The sequence below is a fragment of the Macaca fascicularis genome, chromosome 2, assembly GCF_037993035.2.
Source record: "Macaca fascicularis isolate 582-1 chromosome 2, T2T-MFA8v1.1".
NCBI classification, from domain to species: domain Eukaryota; kingdom Metazoa; phylum Chordata; class Mammalia; order Primates; family Cercopithecidae; genus Macaca; species Macaca fascicularis.
In genome coordinates, this window is record NC_088376.1 from 147,253,782 (window position 1) to 147,274,642 (window position 20,861).

The following is a 20,861-nucleotide window of genomic DNA, read 5'->3' on the forward strand; positions in this document are numbered from 1 at the left end:
ACTTTGGGAGGCTGAGGCGGAAGGATTGCTTGAGTCCAGGAGTTTGAGACCAGCCTGGGCAATATAGTGAGACCTCATCTCCAAAAAAAATTTTTTTAATTAGCTGGGCATGGTAGCATGTGCCTGTGGTGCCAGCTACTCTAGGGCCCAAGGCAGGAAGATCACTTGAGCCTGGTAGGTCAAGGATGCAGTGAGCCATGATTATGCCGCTGTACTCCAGCTTGGGTGACAGGGCGAGACCCTGTCTCAAAGCAAATAAACAAAAGTTCTTGTACAAAAGCACATAGCTTAGTACAGACATTCATCAGGTATTCAGTTGACAGCAGCTGTCATGACTGTGATTATAATTATTAATGGATTTGGCCTATAGGATGGGTCCAGAGAAGAGATGTTAAACTGCAGAGAGTTTAAGTGGTTTAAACTGTATGGTTTAAGGACCATACAGCTAGTGATATTTGGGGAAGAGACTTTTTGGGGAGCAGGGGATTGTGCCTACAGTTTATGCCACCTGTTTTATAGTTTCTACCCTAAGAAGTGTCCATACGTGGTAGAAAACTGATTTTGTACAGGTATTAATGTTTTAATATTTTAAAGCAAGCACAAAGATGTTTAACATTATAATTCTTACTTTTTTTATTTTAATAGAGCAAAAGAGTAACAAAAGCAACCCCTCTCTCTCTCTAGCCTGCAGATAGCTTCCCCATGCTGCGCTTTCTTGGGGCTATCTGCTCCATTCACTGTGGACAATCTTGTCTTCATTGATCTGTTCATCCACCTGTCCATCACATAGTTAAGCTCAGAATATTTGGCTTTATCACTTTTTAGTTGTGCGACCTTGGGATACCTAGTTTTTCTTTCTATGCTTCAGTTTCCTCATCTGTTAAATGGAAATGGTAATAAACAGAACCTATCTTACAGAGTTATTAGAAGGATTAAGTGAGTTAATATACATGAAGTGCTTGCAACAGTGTCTGGCACATAGTACTCTATAAGAGTTATGCACATGTTGTTACCAGAGGCTGGTGCACTTCCAAGGGCCACGGATGGCATGGAAAATCAAAGAGCAGCAGGAGGAAACTCCCTTGTTCACTCCGCATCACTCCCCACCACACACATGCACCAGGGCTCCCCTCTGAAAGCAACTGGCTCAAGAAGACCATGCTTGTGGCCCCGTAAGATGCAGTGGCTTTGGGATGTATTTAGCTCTTAGTGACTGAGGCAGCCTTCTACAGGGAGCAGGCCTCAAACAGTCAAATCAGCTTCCCCAGCTGGCTACCTGACAAATGTCTTTAAATGCTATTCTAACCAAGGTGATGCGAGAGAAGGAAGGAGGGAAGGAGGTGGGGAAGTGACAGCACCACTAAATGGGTCAAATTAACTCAGATCTTGACTCAGAGTCACATCCTCAGTAAAACAGACAGAGATCTTGGTCCTTCTCTCTGCAGCATCTTTGAATCTCACATCCAGCTGTGTGCTGGAACTGCCTGCTAGCCCGTCTGCCTGCCTCGTTACAAGAGTCAGAAAGGCCGCAGGGTTTGCAAGGGCAGGAGCTGAGCCCAGACAGCTGTGTGCTCCTGGGTTCACCCAGGGACTTTCTCTGACCCAGATTCCCCAAACTAAGAAAGGTGCTGACCTAAGCAGAGGTTTTCTGATACTCAGAGGGGCATAGAGGGGCTGCCTCTGGTTCCTTGTTTCTACCTTTACCATCACCAGAGCCTCCAGCAGTCACTGGACAGCAGCCTGAAGTTGAAAGAGTGGGGCAGCAAGGGGAGCAGAAAATGTGAGGGAAAGAAAACAGGAGGAACAGGGCTGAACCTCCAGCTCAGAGAAAGCACGTGTGTTTGCAGACGTCGTTACATAAGTGTGTATGGTGGAAACAGTAATAACAGCTCCCATTGATTATTACTAAGTCTGTTATTTGGGCTTTTCATGCCTGAAACAGAATATGTTTCTCCCCCTCATCACTCTCCCACACTCTGTTACCCAAACTTACTTCATTCCCTCATCTTCCCCATCTCAGGAAACAGAACCACTGTCTACCTGCTCACCCAGGCCAATGCCCTGGCATGGCTCTGCACACCTCATCCATTAGCAACTCCTTCAGGCTGTCCCCTGGATCTGACCATGGCTCACCACCTCCCATGACACCCTCTTCACTTCCATACTTGCTTAGGTAGAGCCACTTCTCCCCACAGCAGCCTAGAGGGTCCTTTACAATCATACAATCAGATCATAAAACTCCCCTGTTCAAAATCCTCAGAAGGCTTCCCATGGATCCTGGAACAAAACCTCAGTGTCTTTCCACTGCTCATAAGGCCCTCCAGGATCTCGGTCACAGAGGCCTCTGAGACCTCATCTTCTCTGTCTCTCTCTCCTTCACTAGCTCAATCTGCTCTTGCCTCACTAACCTTCTTGATGTTTTTCCTCCAACATCCCAGTATGACATTTTTCAAACACAAAGTACAATTGAAAGAATTTCACAGTGAACATGCATGGAACACAATGAAATTCCACAATGCTAGATTTATCATATATCTATCCACTCCTCTACCTATCCATCTTATTTTTTAATGATTTTTAAATTAAGTTATAAACATCAGTATACTTTATCTCTAAACACTTCAGCATAAATATTCATAGAGTTGTTTGTTTGTTTGTTTGTTTGTTTGAGACAGGTTCTCACTCTGTCACTCAGGCTGGAGTGCAGTGGTGCAATCACGACTCACTACAGCCTGAACCTCCTGAGATCAAGCAATTCTTCCACCTCAGCCCCCTGAGTAGCTGGGACTGCAGGCACATGCCTCCATGCCCAGCTAATTTTTTAAGTTTCTGTAGCAATTGGGGGTCTCACTATGTTGCCCAGGCTGGTCTCAAACTTCTGGACTCGAGCGATCCTCCTGCCTTGGCCTCCCAAAGTGCTGGGATTACAGGCCTGAGCTACCACCCCCAGCTACAGAGCCTTCTTGATGCTTTTAAAACATGACAAGTATCTTCCTGTTACAGGACCTTTGTACTTCCTATTGCTTCTCCCTGGGATGTCTTTCTCCCAGATCTTTGTATTCATCCACACTCAACAAATATTTATTAATGCTATGTGTCATTTGCTAATTTCATTCAGGTCTGTACTCAAATGTCATTGCCTTACCAAGGCCTTTCCCAGCCACGCCCAACTACAGGAGTCCCAACTGCCAAATCACTTTCTAACACCTTCTCTTGCTTTATTTCTCTTCATGGCACTTACCACAACCTGAAATTTATGTGTGTGTGTATGATGTGTGTATTTATGTTTGTGGTATGTGTGTGTGTATATATATATAGTATGTATATATACACATATACATATGTGTACACACACATAATTTTGAAACTTTACTATCAATCTTTCCTACTAAAGTGTGGGTACCATTAGGACAGATTTTCTTTTCTTACCTACTATATTCTGACTCCTAGAACAGACCCTGGGACAAACAGGCACCAAATATGTATTTATTGCTTGCATGAACAAATTCAAGTTTTACCGGTACCAGGTGTTCTACTTACATTATCACATTTAATCCCATAACAACATTTGAGGCACTACCTTCATTTCATGATGAGGGAACTGAAGCTGGGTTGAATGATGGGCATAGGCTCAGGTCACACCAGTAGATACAGTGATGAGCTAACATCTGAGCTCAGGTCCCAGACATCATTAATAGAGGCTTCTAGATGTTTTTGAATTGTGCTAGGCTTATTCTTGCCACAAGGTCTTTGCTTCTGTATAGTGTAAATGTGACTATATAGATATGCAATGCTCTATGTTTGATGCAATTCAACTCTTGTGTATTGAGAGGCTAATTGTACCAGGTAAAAACCCTATGGGCTCTACAGTGAGGGAAGAGATGAACAGCCCAGCCCCTGAGCTAGAGGAGAGGTTGAGACTGTTTCGGTAGGGGCCTGGCTGGAGTCACAGTTTAGAAAATCACTCCAGTGGCAAAGCAGAGCAGTGGAAGGATTGGAGGGGAGAAGCTGGAGGCAGCAGTGCTTCAGAGGCTGCTACACTGGTCCAGCCTCTGGACTAGCATGGGCTAGACGTGGGCTTTTCTGGAGATGAAAAGACATGTTGAAGCTTTGCTTTCATTTCAGAATCTGAAGGTTGGACATTTATCCTTCTCTACCCATCACTCAATAGGAAGCTCAAATTCCTCTCTCTAGCCATGCCATTCCAGAGAACTCTGTTACAGGTCATGGGTCCTGCCTGCATGAAAGAGGGGATGGCTCCATTCCTCTCAATACAACTTCATGTCCCTCTGCCCACCCCACCCCTTACTTCATCCCCAGAAGTGACAACACTAATCTCATGCAACCAGTTTACTAGAGGCCAAGTCACTGTATCAAAGGCAGAGAATGTGGGTGTACCTTCTCTTCTCCCTCATCCTCCTTGTGATGAGAGTAATGACAGAAGCCAGGGCCTGTTTACAGGGTCCCTCTTTTCTCCCCTTCTCACTCATGACCTTGGATTCTTTCTTTGCATTTGGTGGTGGCACCAGCTGATACTGAGATTTAGATTTAATTTAAAAGGAAAGGAGTGAGACCGACCTCTGGGATGACGGCATGAAGAGCTCCCCAGGGAAACTCATGAAAAAATATAAAAAGTAAAAGAAAAAAAAAAAACATTTCAAGCCCCTGGAAATGGTCCTAAGGGCAAAAAGCAAATGAAGAAATATCTATTCAGGAAAATCTATAAAAACTTAGTGAGAAAGGTAAAAATCTCTGGTATTTGAACCAAGACTGCTCCCTCCCTCTACTCCTGCTCCAAGCTTGGGGAGATGGAGGCTCCAATCCAGACGACTGCAGCCAAGAACACAGGGCTTCCTCTCCCTTTACCACCTTCTAGTCACAGGGCTTTCTTCCTGGAAGGAGCAGGAGCTCAGTGATTCTCATCCTGCTCCCACTACCTGTTGCTGAGGCGAAGTCCCAGGTGAGTGGAGTGGAGAGACCAGGACTTCATTCTTCCACACAACCCCTACTCATGGAATGGTGGCTGTATTTTGGGCATGGCACCACTGAAAATGTGGGTGTTCTATCAATCTTGCCCCAGCTTGTGAGGTGGTGGTTGCATGGCAGGAGAAGTAAGTTAAGAGGATCTCTGGCTGCCCCTCCACAAAGCACTCAGTGGGGACATCACTCAGAAGATGCCATTGTCTCCATCCCCAGTCTCAGAGTCCTGGCTCAGATTTTCCCATGGGGGAGAAGCATCCCGTAAAACAGACAGCTCCTAATCTTGTCCCAAAGGAATTGACTTCAGTTGCAACAGAGCTTGGAGAAGTTCAAGTCGAAGAGCACTCTCAAGAACAGTGGAGGTTGTGTTGAAGGGCAATCCAGTGATGGTTCATGAATTTAATGAATATAGAAGCTAGACTATAAGGCAGATTGTTAGCAGAGGAGAACCAGGGAATAAGACAGCCAGGAGAAGTACTCCTGGGATCAGAAGAAATATCAAACACTGACTTCAGAAACTATCCCTATAATGGGGACAGAATTTGACTGCATTAATTTGTAGAGCAATTTAGGACCAAGGGTACTGTTGAAAGAATAGCAACCATCCAGCAATTAGTGGAGATTAACAGCCAGAAAGGATCAGGGAAAGAGACTTCTACCAAAACCACTGTCATCTCAGGGAAGGAGAACCCTACCAAAACCACTGTCATCCCACAGAGTAACATTTCCATATATCACTGAAATTAAGCTAGTATAAATACAAGCTCATTCAAATAAGATGTATATGGTAAACCTTAGAGAAGCTACTAAAAACTAACTCAAAAATAGTAAGAGCAGAATACTGGTTGTCAGAGGCTAGGAAAGAAGGGGAGGGTATATAGGGAGCGATTGCTCAACAGGTCCAATGTTAGAGTTAGTTAGGATAAATAAGTTCTGGTGTTCTATTTTACAGTAGGTTGACTATAGTTAACAACAACGTATTGTATGTTTCAAAATAGCTGGAATAGAGGAGATTTTGATTGTTCACACCACAAAGAAACAATATATTTATAACATGATGAATATACTGCTTACCTGAATTTAATCATTACACAATGTATGCATGTATTGCAATATCACATTGAATCCAACAAATATGTCCAATTATCTGTCCATCAAAAATTAAATAAAACTGTTAAAAATAACTCTAAAATACGGTGAAAACATCATTAAAGAAGTTTAAATGCTATCTTAGAAAATATTCACTAAATGCTATATTAGAAAATATGCAAAAGAAATCAGTAAAGAAGGAATAGAGGAACAAAAAAGATATGAGACACATAGAAAACAAAAAGTAAAATGGCAGACATAAATCCAACTATATAAGTGATAATATTAAATGTGAATGGATTAAACAATCCAATTAAAATGCAGAGATTATCAGACTGGATAAAATCACATAATTTAACTATGCTGTCTACAAAAGACACACTTTAGATTCAAAGATACAATTAGAGTGAAAGTGAAAGGATGGAAAAATATATTATGCAGACTGGAACCACAGGAAAGCTAGAATGACTATACTAATATTGATAAAATAGACTTTAAAACTAAAAATATTGCTAGAGATAAACAGCAGCATTTCATAATGATAAAAATTTTGGTCTATCAAGATGTAAAGAATTATAAACAAAATGTACCTAATAAAAGAGCAGCAAAATACATGAAGCAAAAATGGACAAAAACAAAGAAAGAAATAGACAATCAAAAATAATTGTTAGAGATTTCAATACTCCACTCTCAATAATGGAAAGAACAACTAGACAGAAGAAAAAAGAGGAAACAGAAGACTTAACACTATAAACCAAATAGACCTAACAGGCATCTATAGAACACACCACTCAGCAAGAGACTATACATTCTTTTTAACTGCACATGGAACATTCTCTTGGGTGTGCCCTATGCTAGTCCATAAAACAAACATCAATAATTCAAAATGATACAAATAATACAAAATGTGTTCTTCTACCACAGTAGGATAAAATTATTGATTTCTTCTATAGAATAAGTTTCTTCTAAAGTAGGAATCAATAGCAGGAAAAAAATTGGGAAGCTGACAAATAGGCAAAAATTGTACAGCATACTCCTAAATAACTAATGGTTGAAGAAAAAAATATCAAAAGAGAAACCTTTGAGATGAATGAAAATGAAGATACAACATACCAAAACTTATGGGATGCAGCTAAAGCAGTGCTTAGAAGGAAATGTATGACTGTAAATGCCTATATTAGGAAAAACAAACGAACCTCAAATCAATAACCTACACTTCCACCTTAAAAAAAAGTGCAAACTAAACCTAAAGCTAGCAGAACGGAGGAAATAATAAAGATTAGTGTAGAAATTAATAAAATAGAGAATAGAAAAACAATAGATAAAATCATAAAACCAAAAGCTGGTTCTTTGAAAAGATCAATGAAATTGACAAGCCATTAGTTAAATAAACCAAGAAAACAAGAGAGAGGACTCAAATTATTGAATCAGATATGAAAGAGGGGACATTACTACCTTTTTTCCTTTTTTACAGGAAAAAAAGGATCATAAAGAAATACTATGAACAATTACATGCCAACAAGTTGGATACCTTAGATGAAATTAATAAGTTCGTAGAAAGAAAGAAACTATTAAAACTGACTTAAGAAGAAATAAAAATATGAATATACTTATAACAAGAGATTGAATCAACCATCCAAAAACTACGCACAAATAAATGCCCAGGCCCAGATGGCTACATTATTGAATTCTACCAAACATTTGAAAAAGAATTAATAATTATTCCTTATAAAGTCTTCCAAAAACTACAAGAGAAAGGAATACTGCTCAACTAATTTCACTAGGCAAGTATTACCCTGATACCAAAACCAGACAAAGATATCACAAGAAAACTACAGACCAGTATTTCTTATGAATATGGATGCAAATATCCTCTACAAAATGCTAGCAAACCCGGCCAGGCATGGTGGCTCATGCCTGTAATCTCAGCACTTTGGGAGGCAGAGCTGGGCGGACAACTTGAGATCAGGAGTTTGAGATCAGCCTGCAATATGGCAAAATCCTGTCTCTACTAAAAATACAAAAAATTAGCCTGGTGTAAAATACAAAAAATTAGCCTGGTGTAGTATCGGGCACTGTAATCCCAGTTACTAGGGAGGCTGAGGCAGGAGAATTACTTGAACCCAGGAGGCAGAGGTTGCAGTGAGCCAAGATTGTGCCACTGCACTTCAGCCTGGGTGACAGAGTGAGATTCCATCTCAAAAAAAAAAAAAAAAAAAAAAAAAAAAAAAAAAAATCACTAGCAAGCTAAATGCAGTAGCATAAAAAGAACTATGCTCCATGCACAATTGGAATTTATCCCAGGACTGCCCAATTGGTTTAACATCTGAAAATCATTAATTAATGTAATGCATCTTATCGGTAAAATAAAAAAACAAAAATCACACAATCATCTTAATAGATGAAGAAAAAGCACTGACAAAATCTAATATTCTTTCAAGATAAAACACTCAACAAACTAGGAATAGAAAGGAACTTCCTCAACCTGACAAATGGCATCTATGAAAAACCCACAGCTAACATCATACTTAATGGTGAAATTCTGGATGCTTTCCCCATAAGATCAGGAGTTAGACAAGGATATCCACTCTCATCACTTCAATGTTGTACTAGAGATTCTAGCTGGGCCAACTGGGCAAGAAAAAGAAATAAAAGGTATTCAAATTGGAAAAGAAGTAAAAATATATCTATTCATAGACAATATAATTTCATATATTAAGAAATCATAAGGAAATCACTAAAAACTATTTGAGTGGATGAATAAACTCAGCAAGGTTGCAGGATATAAGAGCAATATATTAAAATCAATTACATTTCCATACACTCATAGTGAACAATTCAAAAGTGAAATTAAGAAAACAATTTCACTTACATTAGCATAAAAAAGAATAAAATACAGAGGAATAAAGCACTGACAAAATCTAATATCCTTTCAAGATAAAAGGATAAAAGGCACTCTGTAGTTGCCACTCTGGCAACTATAAATCATTGTTAAAAAAAACTAAACATCTAAATAACTGGCAAAACATCCTATGTTTATAGATCAGAAGACTTAACACTACTAAGAGGGTGACATTCCCAACTGACCGACAGATTTAACACAATCCCTATCAGAATCCTGGCTAACTTCTTTGTAGAAATTGACAAGCTGATTCTAAATTTCATATGTAATCACAAGAAACCCATAATAGTCAAAACAATCTTGAAAACAAAGGACAAAGTTGGAGGGCTTAACCATCCCAATTTCAAAGCTTACTACAAAGCAACGGTAATGAAGACAGTATAGTACCAACACAGAGATAGACATATAGGTCAGTGGAACAGCATTGCAAGTCCAAAAATAAACCCATACAACTATAGTCAAAGGACTTTTTTTTACAAGGGTGCTAAGACCATTCAACGTGGAAAAGAATAATTTTTTTCAACTAATAGTACTGGGCCAACTGGAGAGCCACATACAAAAGAATAAAGTTTGACCATTACCTTATACCAAAATTAACTCAAAATAGATCAAAGATCTAGACCTAAAACTCTAAAACTCTTAAAAGAAAACACAGGAATACATCTTCATGAACTTGGATTTGGCAAAGGCCTCTTAGATATAACACCAAAAGCATGCACAACAAAAGAAAAAATAGATGAATGGAACTCAATCAAAATTAAATACTTTTGTGCTTCAAAGGGTATCACCAATAAAAAGGCAAGCCGCAGAATGGGAGAAAATATTTGGAAATTGTATATCTGATAAGGGACTTAGATCTAGAATATATAAAGAGCTGTTACAATTCAATAATAAAAAGGCAAATAACCAAATTTAAAAATGGGCAAAGGATCTGAAGAAAAATATACAAGTGATCAAAAAGCACATGAAAAGATGATGAACATTATCAGTCATCAGAGAAATTCAAATCCAAACCTCAGTAAGATACCACTTCACATGCACTAGGATGGCAAGAATCAAAAAGTCAGATAATAACAAGTGCTGGCAAGGATATGGATAAATTGGAACCCTCATACACTGCTGATGATATTGCAAAACGATGCGGTCATTTTGGAAAACAGTCTGGCATTTCCTTAAATGACTGACATAGAGTCAGCATATGACCCAGCAATTCCACTCCTGGGTATATACTCAAGAGAAATGAAAACTTCTGTCTGTACAAAAACTTGCACACACATGTTTACAGCAGTATTATTCATAATAGCTGAAAGTAGAAACAACCCAAATGTCCATCAATTGACAAATGGATAAACAAAGTCTGGCATTTTCATATGATGGAATATTATTCAGCCATCAAAAACTAAGTACTGATTCATGCTACAGCATGGCTGAACCTAGAAAACTGTGTGCTAAGAGAAAGGCCACATATTATATAATTCTATTTATATAAAATGTCCAGAATGGACAAATCCATAGAGACAGTGGGTAGATTTACAGGTGCATTGACTAGGGCTGGGAGAAATGTGGGGGGCAGGGATGGGAGGGTGTAAGGAGTGATAGCTAAAGGGTACAGAGCTTCTTTTCAAGATGATGAAAATGTTCTCAAATTGACCATGGTGATAGTTGCACATATCTGTGAATATACAAAAAAATCACTCAGTTGTACACTTTAAAAGGGTAAATTGTGTGGTGTGTGATCTATAACTCAATAAAGTGGTTTTAAAAAGAAGGCAGGGTCCTTCTTAGGTATAAGGCCTGAGCCAAATGCCGCGAGCCAGCTTACCATGTTTATTACTAGTGATTAGAAACATACACCAAGTATAAGACATTGGCCGCTGTTCTTTTTTTCTATTGTTCTTAATTTCTTATGAAAAGGAGTGGGCCGGGCACAGTGGTTCATGCCTGTAATCCCAGCACTTTGGGAGGCTGAGGCAAGCAGATCACGAGGTCAGGAGATTGAGACCAGCCTGGCCAACATGGTGAAACCCGGTCTCTACTAAAAAATACAAAAATTAGCTGGGCATGGTGGCGCATGCCTCTAATCCCAGCTACTCAGGAAGCTGAGGCAGGAGAATCACTTGAACCAGGGAGTCAGAGGCTGCAGTGAGCCAAGATTGCACCACTTTACTACAGCCTGGCGACAGAGCGAGACTCTGTCAAGGAAGGAAGGAAGGAAGGGAGGAAGGGAGGAAGGGAGCAAAGGAGGAAGGGAGGGAGGAATGAAGGAAGGAAGGAAGGAAGGAAGGAAGGAAGGAAGGAAGGAAGGAAGGAAGGAAGGAAAGAGAAGAAAAAGAAAAGGAAAGAAAAAGGAGTGGCTATGATTTCAGGTTCCAGGAGAACTGGGGTGTTTGTACATAAATGGACTAATCCCATTTTAATACCATCAAAAACCTCACCTGAATACTCACGACATGGATGAATCTCAGAATATTATGCAGAGTGAAAGAGGACAGAGTCAAACAACTCTATTCTGTACAACACCATTTATATGAAATTGTAAACAGACCAATGGGGGAGGAGTCAAAGGTAACCTCAAAAATTTCAGGAAAATATCAGTAAGAGAATGGTGGCACAATTATAATTGAATATGGACATATCACCCATAAAACATGCCTCTGTCACTGATTTTAGTGGTTTTATAATCTAACAATCTTGTTTCTCATTTAGCTTCCAATTAATAAAGTTGTTAGTGACAGGCTGCCTTCATTTTTTCATTTAGTCAAGGATTCTTGGCCTAACCATGATTTCTTTATATAAATCTTGGAGACCAAAGAGAAAGCACTGTGGAATTTCCAGACTTATCAGACTCAAGACAGGAGAATAGGCGTCAGTTAGGTATAGAATCTTTTTTTTTTTTTTTCTTTGAGACGGGGCCTCATTCTGTCACGCAGGCTGGAGTGCAGTGGCATGATCATGGCTCACTGCATCCTTAACCTCAATTGCTCAAGCAATTCTTCCACTTCAACCTTCTGAGTTGCTGGGACCACAGGCATATGCCACTATGCCTGGCTAATTTTTGTATTTTTTTTTTCAGAGATGGAATTTCACCATGTTGCCCAGGTTGGTCTAGAATTCCTGGGCTCAAGCCATCTGACCACCTCAACCTCCCAAAGTGTTGGGGTTACAGGTGTGAGCCACCATGCCCAGCTGGTACAGAATCTTTGAGACAAGAAAGGCAACAGATACCCAAACAACTAAATTGTTCCTCCAATTTGGCATTCATTGGCTGATTCATGTACGACAAAGACCTGGACTCATGGTTCTCTGCCTGATTTGACCTTAGAGACCTGCTGGGTTCCATTCATACAGGGTGCTGTCAAGAGAAAAGAAGACAGATATTGATGATCCCCTAAATGAAATGTCTAAGAGGAAATAGGTAAACAAATCAGGAGGTTTAGGTTGCCAATGACCGATAACTGCCAATGCCAGTTATGTCAAGAAAATTCTCCAGGACTCAGTTTCTCTATCAGGATTAGGAAGGATGTCTGTTTGGTACAGAGTCCATTGATGTTTCTTATCTACCTCCCTGTCCCAGGCACTGTGCTAGGCTCCTTCACATATTAACCCACATTTTAACCCATGCCATAATTTGCTTGGTGCTGTCATTCCCATTTTATACACAAGGAAATAGAGGCCAGAGGTGATGTGGCTTCCCTCAGATTACATGACCATAAGGACTCCCTCTGTGCTTCAATTCCAGGTCTCTCTTTTCTGAGCACGGAGACCCCTTGACTGTCTCTGCAGGTCACTATTCTGCCACTGTTTGGCCAGGGACGGCATGAATGTAACATTTAGAAAATGAAATTGATTTTCCACCAAAGAGTGCCCTGATTCAATACCCCTCACTAATACACACAGGATACTTTGAGAGCCTTCAGGGAACATGAAACTGGCTCTCCCAGCCTGTGGCTTCTTCCCTTCCAGGATGATTTTTCCTGCCTTTGTCATTCCCAGATACCAGCAGCCTCACAAAGAACAAAAGGAAGAAGGATCTTCTGGGAGGGGGACACAAAGCTCTGACTCATGCATTCTGGGAGCCACTGTGAATCTTTACCCTGAGAAGGGGGAGACAGCACTTTCTGGGGGGTGGTTCTTATACGGATGAAGCCCCACTGGGTGAGTCCCATGGCTGCTTCTTCACGGACCCAGCAAGACCTATTCTCTCTGTCCCTCCTCATCTTCATTCCTGGTGTTCAGAGCAGCCTTCTGCCCATCAGCCCAAGGAACTGTGGAAAAACCAGCAAAGGGACTGACAGGGACCTCAGCCCCCAGGAAGGCAGGTGCTTTGGTCAAGACAAAGGAGAGGAAATGTCAGGAGTAGGAGAGAGATAGAGACAGAGCAAGCTAGAGAGAGAGAGAAAGAGACAGACAGAAAGAGATCCAGAAATACAAAGAGCAACAGATGGAGAGGATGGGGTGGGGGCTGTTAAAAGGGATAGAGGGAGGGCGAGAACTGGAGGTGGTCGGCAGAAGAAAAAAAGGAGGAAAGAGAAAAGCAAATCACCAGGAATAAGCAGAAGGTGGCAGCCTTCACATCTCCAAACAAAGCCTCTGCAGGACACGTTCCTCAGTTTAGGATGACTTTAGCCTCTCAGGAGTCTGATCAAGCTGAACGTGATATCTGGATTTGCTTTTCTGTACCTGTGACCCAGGTCTGACTCATTAGCTCCCTCTCAGGCCAAGGGGACTGGATCATGCCTGGGTGCATGACTCAAGGCAGTCCAATGAGACTCCACCCCAGGACCTCTCTTGGAACCATTATAGAAAGGAAGCTCTTTTCCATTGAGACTCTGGGTAAGATGATGGTGAAAGTCTGGAATTGCCAGAGACCACTGCACAGGAAGATCCTACATGAGAATGAAACCGGCACAGAGGGAAGCAGAACAAGAAGACAGACAAAGTGCTGACAAAATCACCCTTGCTCCTGGATCCAGCTGTGCCTGAAGCCACGCCAACTCTGGGACTTTTCAGGTATAGGAACTTATTCCCTTTTAAGCTTAAGTTGATTTGAGTTGGGGGTTCTGTCATTAGCAACTGAAATAGTCCTACTAGACTGTGAAAACCCATCTGTCAGTCTTGTCTCTTTTGCCAGTTCCCAGAACTGTCACCTGAGTGCCTGCCCTGCTCTCCTGACAAATGTGGTAGCCAACATGACCCGGTCCCACAAGAGAAACACAAAGGACAAGTAAGAGAACTGCTAAGCCATGACGTTTAAAAAGGAAAACTATCCCAGGTGCTTGGTGCCTCCTGGGCCGTATTCTAACTTTCAAGAGTCCTAGGCACTTTTGCCTGCATGGGTTCCTTCCTCCATTCAAAAGAAAAAAAAGTTAAAAATCATATTTTACAACTGCATTAGTATAAAGACAAATATAATCCAGACTGGATATTGTGTTCATTTTTTTCTGATTTTAAAATAAATTAAAACATTTTAGTGGACCTCTACAAGTACCATGGGCCCTTGGCACTGTGTCCACTCTGCCTGATGGATAAGCTGGCATGTGGTTCAGATTGCTTGTCTATGCAGTCCAGTTTCCCTAGAGACTAGTCTGACTCTCTTCTCCTTGTCTGGAAAGGGTGGAGGAATCTGGAGAAAGGTCTTGACTGGCCTTTTTTTCTCTCTCTCTCTCACCATACACTTCCCAGGATCATCACCCTTTGATTTCATCTCCAGGGTGCCCAATGCACCAGACACACTTGTAATCTGGCATTATCGCTTTGCACCATGAGAAGCTACTTCCAACCTGCCAAGATCTGGTGACAGACTGGGAGTTCCTTGAGGACCGACATCTTGTTCATTCCTGTGCCCAAGTCCCAGCACAGGCTTGGCACAGAGTAGACCCTGACAGGGGAATGATGGAGGAACAGAGCTTGCTTTCTACTTAGGAAACTCTTGTCACTTAGGATTTGTCCCTGGGCCAGGCAGGACACATTAAGGAATGAAGTGGGCTAGGTGTGGGGTGTGATGCACACAGCATGAGCCTATGAGGATCTGCTCTGTGTCAGGCCCATGCCAGGACTTGGGGCATGCCATGAAGGTTTTTCTGGGTCTTCATCTATTCTGAAGGACAGATGGCTGACTTGGAAAGCTGAAGAGGTCTACGTGTCTACGTGGGCCAGCCCTGTGGTTGGGCTGACATAAGTCAGCGTGAGAGGCCCCAGGAAGAATCCCTTGTCCCCAGGATACCCCTCACTCACCTTCATCGCTGGTATGAGGTTCAGTGCCATTGTCATGGTCAACTTCATCGATGGTCCCTGGCTCGCTGTGTGGGCTGTCACTGCAAGGAAACATGGGAAGGGGATTCACTATGGGGGTTATCTACCCTCACAGCATCTTCAGCCTCTCATGCCAGTCCAGTTGGCCTCTGGGCCCTCCTGCAGCTCAGATGCAGGCCCGTATCATCCTGTCTTTTCCATCTGACCACTCCTGGGAGATTCTTAATCAGAAAACTACTCCCAGCCTCCTCCTTGTGAAGCTTCCCAAATATCTCCCCCAGTGCCCTCCTAGCCCTGGAATTTGCTGAGCTGTCTTCTTGGTGAAGACTGTCAATGCTCACGTGTTCTGTAAGATCCAGAGGGCAGTGGTAAAACCCCAGCATTTATCATCAGAAGGACCACAGGCCAGAACAAAAAGAACCCTTTGAAGTACTATGAGTTCTTTCATCTGGCCTGACTCTCCTGTCTTATAGCTGAGGTGACATATCCCAGGAGGTAAGATGAAGCTAAAGAGGGCTGCCCTGTCTTTCTGCATGCAAAAGCCCCGATTGATGCAGGCAGTGAGAGTAGACTGGCAACTACGATGGGCATGGTGGCTGAGTAATTTAGTCCATCAGATTTAGTTGTTAATGTGCTGGTATAATTTCACCAGCTACTACCCCCTTACTAGATTATAAGCTTCTTGAGGCATGGGTTAATTCACATAATCAGCCAGTTTTTTTTTTTTTTTTATAGAGCCATTGAGTGAGTTATAATATGCCAGGCAGTGTGCTGGTAGGAGGGATGCAATGATAGATAAGGCGGACAAGGTCCCTGGCCTCGTGTTGCTTACACTGTAGGGAGAGGGGCAAGAAAAACACCGAAGTCAATATGCCATTAAATAAGACAGTTGCAAGTTATGTTATGTAGTGTTAGGTAGGAAATAAATGGGCAGAGACAAGAACAGCAGAGAGGACCTATAAAGAGTGGACAGGGAAGGCTTCTCAAAGGTGACATTGGCAATGCCATTTAAAGGAATATGTACTTTATTATGAAAAATTCTCCACTGCCACCTGAATCAGGACCAAACTCAGTGGCTTCCAAGATTTTTCACAGCCTGGCTCTATCCAACCTGTGGAGCCTCATCCTTCACCATTCCCCTGTCACACATGCTATGTTCTGGTCACACTGAACTACTTTTCATTCTACTGAATGCTCCAGGTCTTTGTGCACTCCTCACTGGGCTGGCTCCAGTTCATTCTGCAGTCTCAGCTCAGTCTGTACTTCCCCAAAGAAGCCCTTCCTGATTTCCCTAGACTGGCTCAGGGAGCCCCACTTCTGGAGCCGTTTGTTTCCTATTCCGTCAGAGCTCCTGCGCCAGGGGCCAATCTTGTTTGGTTACATCTCTGACTCCCAGCACAGAATCCAGCCCACAACAGATGCTTGGTAACCATTTGTTGAATGAATGAATGTTGTCTACTGTGCTGAGACCCTCAGCCAAGTCTCCCTTCTGGTTGTGAAAACTCCAAAATTACCATGTAATTAATAGTTTTACAGTCTTGTGGGAAACAAATAGGATTAAGAAAAGTGTGGTTATTGTATATTGTTCTTTGATAAGTACACGAAGATCTGTGCGTCCCTTCCCAGAACACTAATTATATATATTGCAGCAAGAAAAGAGAACTGGTAATGATTGCAAAAACTGTGTGACAAGTCTCTTTGTCCAGAAATTATGCTTGCCAGCTGTTTAATGTTTCTGTTACAGAACAGGGATGGATTTGCACCCTAGTGCCTCAAACGAGATTAGAGAGTTGTGATTAGACATGACTATGACCCAGTATCTCTATGCAGGGAGGCATGTGGGAAGGAAACACAAAGGCTGGAACACCTTCCTTCTTTGAAGCAGCTGCCCAAATATGCTCACAGTACTAAGGCAATTCAAAAGTCCAAGAACGTTTGACAATCAAAAAACAAACTCCCCTGTAGGCACCTGGCTGAAGGCAGCGTGGGTAATACCTAAATATATAGCTGTGTGCTCTCTTGAATTGGAAATAAAGAAATAGTAAAAACGCTTTGGTCTCTGTCATTTAGTGTCCTGAATTTCCTGTCTTCACCACATTTAAACGTTTTTCCTGTCTTGACATTTTAAGGTCTTAGCCTGGCGAAGCTTTTAAAGCCCTGACTTTGAAAAGCTTCTAAAATATTTCTCCTAAGACCTAGTGTAGTACCAGGTATACCAGGCACACAGAGGTCCCTAATTAGTGATTGTTGACATGGTGTTGAACACACAAAGAAACTGAGCTACTTTGTCTGGAAAAGAGAACTCCTAGGTGAGAGGAAACAAGGGTGGTAAGTGTCATACTCAGTTCATGAAGTTGAGGTGGGGACTATTCACTCCCCTGCTTCCTGAGTTGGGCTTGTGACTCACATGGCCAGTTAAAGCATTGCATCTTCTTACCAAGGTGATTACTTCACCAGGCCCAAACCTCAGCAATGAAACAGTTATTGAGCGTGTCTTGGAACATTTGAGAAGGAAAGGGTATTTTCTATTGAAGATACTAAGAGAGTGAGTTACAGATCTTGAGTTGCTGGTTGCCTGCTTGAACCACCAAGGAAATGGCTGTCCAGGAATGAAGCCAACACAGAATAAAGCAGGGCCAAGAGATGGAGACTGCAGAACCAAGTCCTTGCGGTAATAGTTGAGCCCCTGGATCAAGCTATACCTGAAGATATACCCCCAGACTTTTTACTTAAGTAAACCAATAAAGTTCCATTTGGCTTAAGGCAATTTGAGTTGTATGTCTGTCCCTTGTAACCAAGAGAATCCTAACTGATGTACCTATCTCTCATGTAAGACTGCTGTGAAGCTCAGATGAGAAAATGTATATGGAAGCACTGACTATCAAGCAGTAAGAAAACTGAAGCGTTTCTTATTGTTCCTGTTCAATGGAAATAACAATGATGATGATAATAATAATATTAAGAGGAATGGCATCTTACCAATATTCTTCCCCTCCAGCCATGCATTTTTCATACACAGGTCCCTCTAGCTCCCGGGGGCTGGGGAAGATGGCTTCATGATGGATGATGATGGTTTTGATGACTTCATTGATGTGTGCCTGGCAGGACACAGGGTCCTGCCCATCAGGGATATGCATGAGGGTAGGCCCGAAGCAGATGGCCAGGTTGTAGGGATCCATCATGTTCTCGTCGCTATACTGGGAGAGGCTAGGAGAGAGGAGTTACCCACAAGTCATCTGGGAAAGGCAAGTCCTCCCCCTATGTTTTTTTTCTTTTGGGGGACTCTATACAAATCCAGGAGGGTTCCATGTTCTCCTTTAAAAATAGCATCTGCAGAAGCCTCAAGATACCCCCTCCCAAAGGAGGCCAGGCCTGAGTCAAAAAGGGGCCCCTTGGCCAGACACTCACTGGTTAAGGAAAGCGAAGAGGTATCTCATGACCACGATGACCACGCGGGGAAGGGTGACGAGAATTTGTTGGATCTGGTGCACCCTCTCAGCTGGGTTCTCCAGTTCTGTAATATAAAGGGGCTTTTCAGCGTGCCTTTCATCCTCAGAGAGCAAAACAGCAAATGTTCGCTTGCCACATCTCCTGTATCAGTCCACGTGGATGGGGGAAGACAGCTCTACTCTTGATTCAGGGGATCATAGGTGATCCTGGCCTGGCCAATCAGAGCATCCATCTCCCTGGCTACAGGGAGGGGCTGGAGGTGTGGCCTAATCAAGAACCAATCAGAGTCGACTCTTGGGACTTTGGTTGTGAGAAACCCACAGGGAGGTGCCCTCTTGGACCTGGGTAGAGGGAAGCCTGGAGCACAGTGGGGGGCCCCGAGAGGAGGATCCCACCTAAGAGTGAAGCTGGCATAGAGATGGAGGGGGCATATATCTGCTGATGCCGTGTGAAGGTCTGAGTCCAGCTGGACCTAAGCTTTCCAGGTACCCAAACAGTCCATTCCCTTTTATGAAGTAAGCAGGTTTAAGCTGGGTTTCTGTTACCTGTGAGTCCTGACAGACACAGGCAGGGACCATGTTTTATTAAACTCTTTACAAACACCAGCTGCAGCACAGGTCTGACACATAGTAGCTGCTCAGGAAATGAACATGGAATAAATCACCACTTCTCAAACTACCTATCAGCCAAAGTCTGGCAGATGCTTGGGATCTCATCTCTGACCCCTGTTTCCAGGTCATCCTAGACCTGAAATTTGCTCAGGGCCCTGCACAGGAACAGGATTTTGGGGGGTTCTGGAAACACTGGCTGGGCAAGTGATACAGGGCTCAGACAGGGTCAGACCTCTGCAGTCTAGAATAGAGCTTGCAGTATGAAGGTCAGGAAGGATGAGCAGGGAATAGTGTGGAGGGAAGGGGGAACAGAAGGGTCTTTTACACACACAATAAAAGAGAGCTCAAACCTCCCTCTTCTCTTGCCATCTCCAGGAACACTTTACTGACTGCAAATATCTCTCAGAGTACTGTGAGAAACACCCCAAATGAAACTGGGTGTGGGGCAACTTTTCTGTGAATCAAATTTAAAAGTTTATTCTAAATGAGTAAAATTCTAATATTCTAAAGTTGAAAGCTTAATTTTTAAAAAAATTTCCAAAAGGTTACTTTGGATTTGGGTATCTCAGAGTCAAGGTACCATGATATCAGCCCCCTAGACTGGGTTCCTCCTGATTTTATCCACAGAAACATAACAGTTTCTCTCAACTAACTAGCAATGTCAGAGAAAATCCCCAGTCAACTTACTGTCACCATTTCCCTTGCTGGTCATGCTGCTGACCTGACCTCTAGACCTTCCACGGCTCCCCATCACCCAAGGGGAAAAGCTCTGGAATGTTTGCAAGGCATTCAAGGTCTTCCCCCTCTTGCTCCATTTTCCCCTTCCAACCTCTTGCGCCATGCACAGGCTGGGACACCCTCCTGCTGGTCCCACTGGGTCTATGTCCCTAGCCCTTCTCAGGATCCCCTGTGCCCATTCCTCCTGGAACACTCTGCTCCCAGCACTCTCTCTCTTGGCTCTGATCTGCGAAACCAAGTCTTCCTCTGGTTCTCCCCTGAGCTCCTTCTCTACCCAGGGGGTGTGACATGCCCATTAGCCCTTTCATTATAAACCATCTTCTTATTTCTGCTTTCAGTTCTAAGAGGATGCAGGTCACACTTCCTCTTTCATAATATCCCTCCTCTATGCCTAGCACAGCAATGAGCCTGTAGCTCTACTCCAACAATGATTTGTCAAAGAACTGATCATTTCACCTGGGAAATACTTACTAATAGTAGATATCAAATCTTGAAACCTTTCCTTAGGAAAGAGTGGGTTTTCCAGTCCTCGGAAATACAGTTTTAAAACACCAGCGACTGAATTGATATCTCGTTCATTTTGATCGTCCACAAGGGGGTCTTCACCTGAGTGGAAACAAGAGACGAGATGATGTTTCAGCTTGGGAAGGAGTCAGAGAACGTACAGATGGCAGAAGAGATGACCTGGCCCAGGCTGAACCACAGGAAAGGCAGATGGGAGAAGTCTCCCCCACATATGAGGCCCCCTGCTTCAGCAAGTTTAAAGTTCTCCCTGCAACTTCTTATTTGAAACTGTTTAAATCTATAGAAGAGTTGTAAAAATAAAATAATGAACACCC

General features: G+C 42.6%; 1 protein-coding gene across 9 annotated transcripts in view; it reads right to left on the reverse strand.

Annotated features, from left to right (window-relative positions):
* The window catches only part of SRGAP3 (SLIT-ROBO Rho GTPase activating protein 3), a 268,987-nt gene that overhangs the window by 14,611 nt on the left and 233,515 nt on the right, over nucleotides 1-20,861 (reverse strand). For all 9 annotated transcript variants that reach the window (XR_012431385.1, XR_012431386.1, XM_074032805.1 and 6 more), the window contains 4 exons: nucleotides 20,494-20,628; nucleotides 18,632-18,737; nucleotides 18,203-18,430; nucleotides 15,206-15,285 (listed from right to left, as the gene is read on the reverse strand). Coding sequence is in view for 7 of the 9 variants with exons in the window: in XM_074032805.1 (XP_073888906.1) it covers nucleotides 15,206-15,285; nucleotides 18,203-18,430; nucleotides 18,632-18,737; nucleotides 20,494-20,628 (549 nt within the window). In the remaining 2 variants the exon portion in view is untranslated. The remainder of the gene's footprint in view (nucleotides 1-15,205; nucleotides 15,286-18,202; nucleotides 18,431-18,631; nucleotides 18,738-20,493; nucleotides 20,629-20,861) is intronic.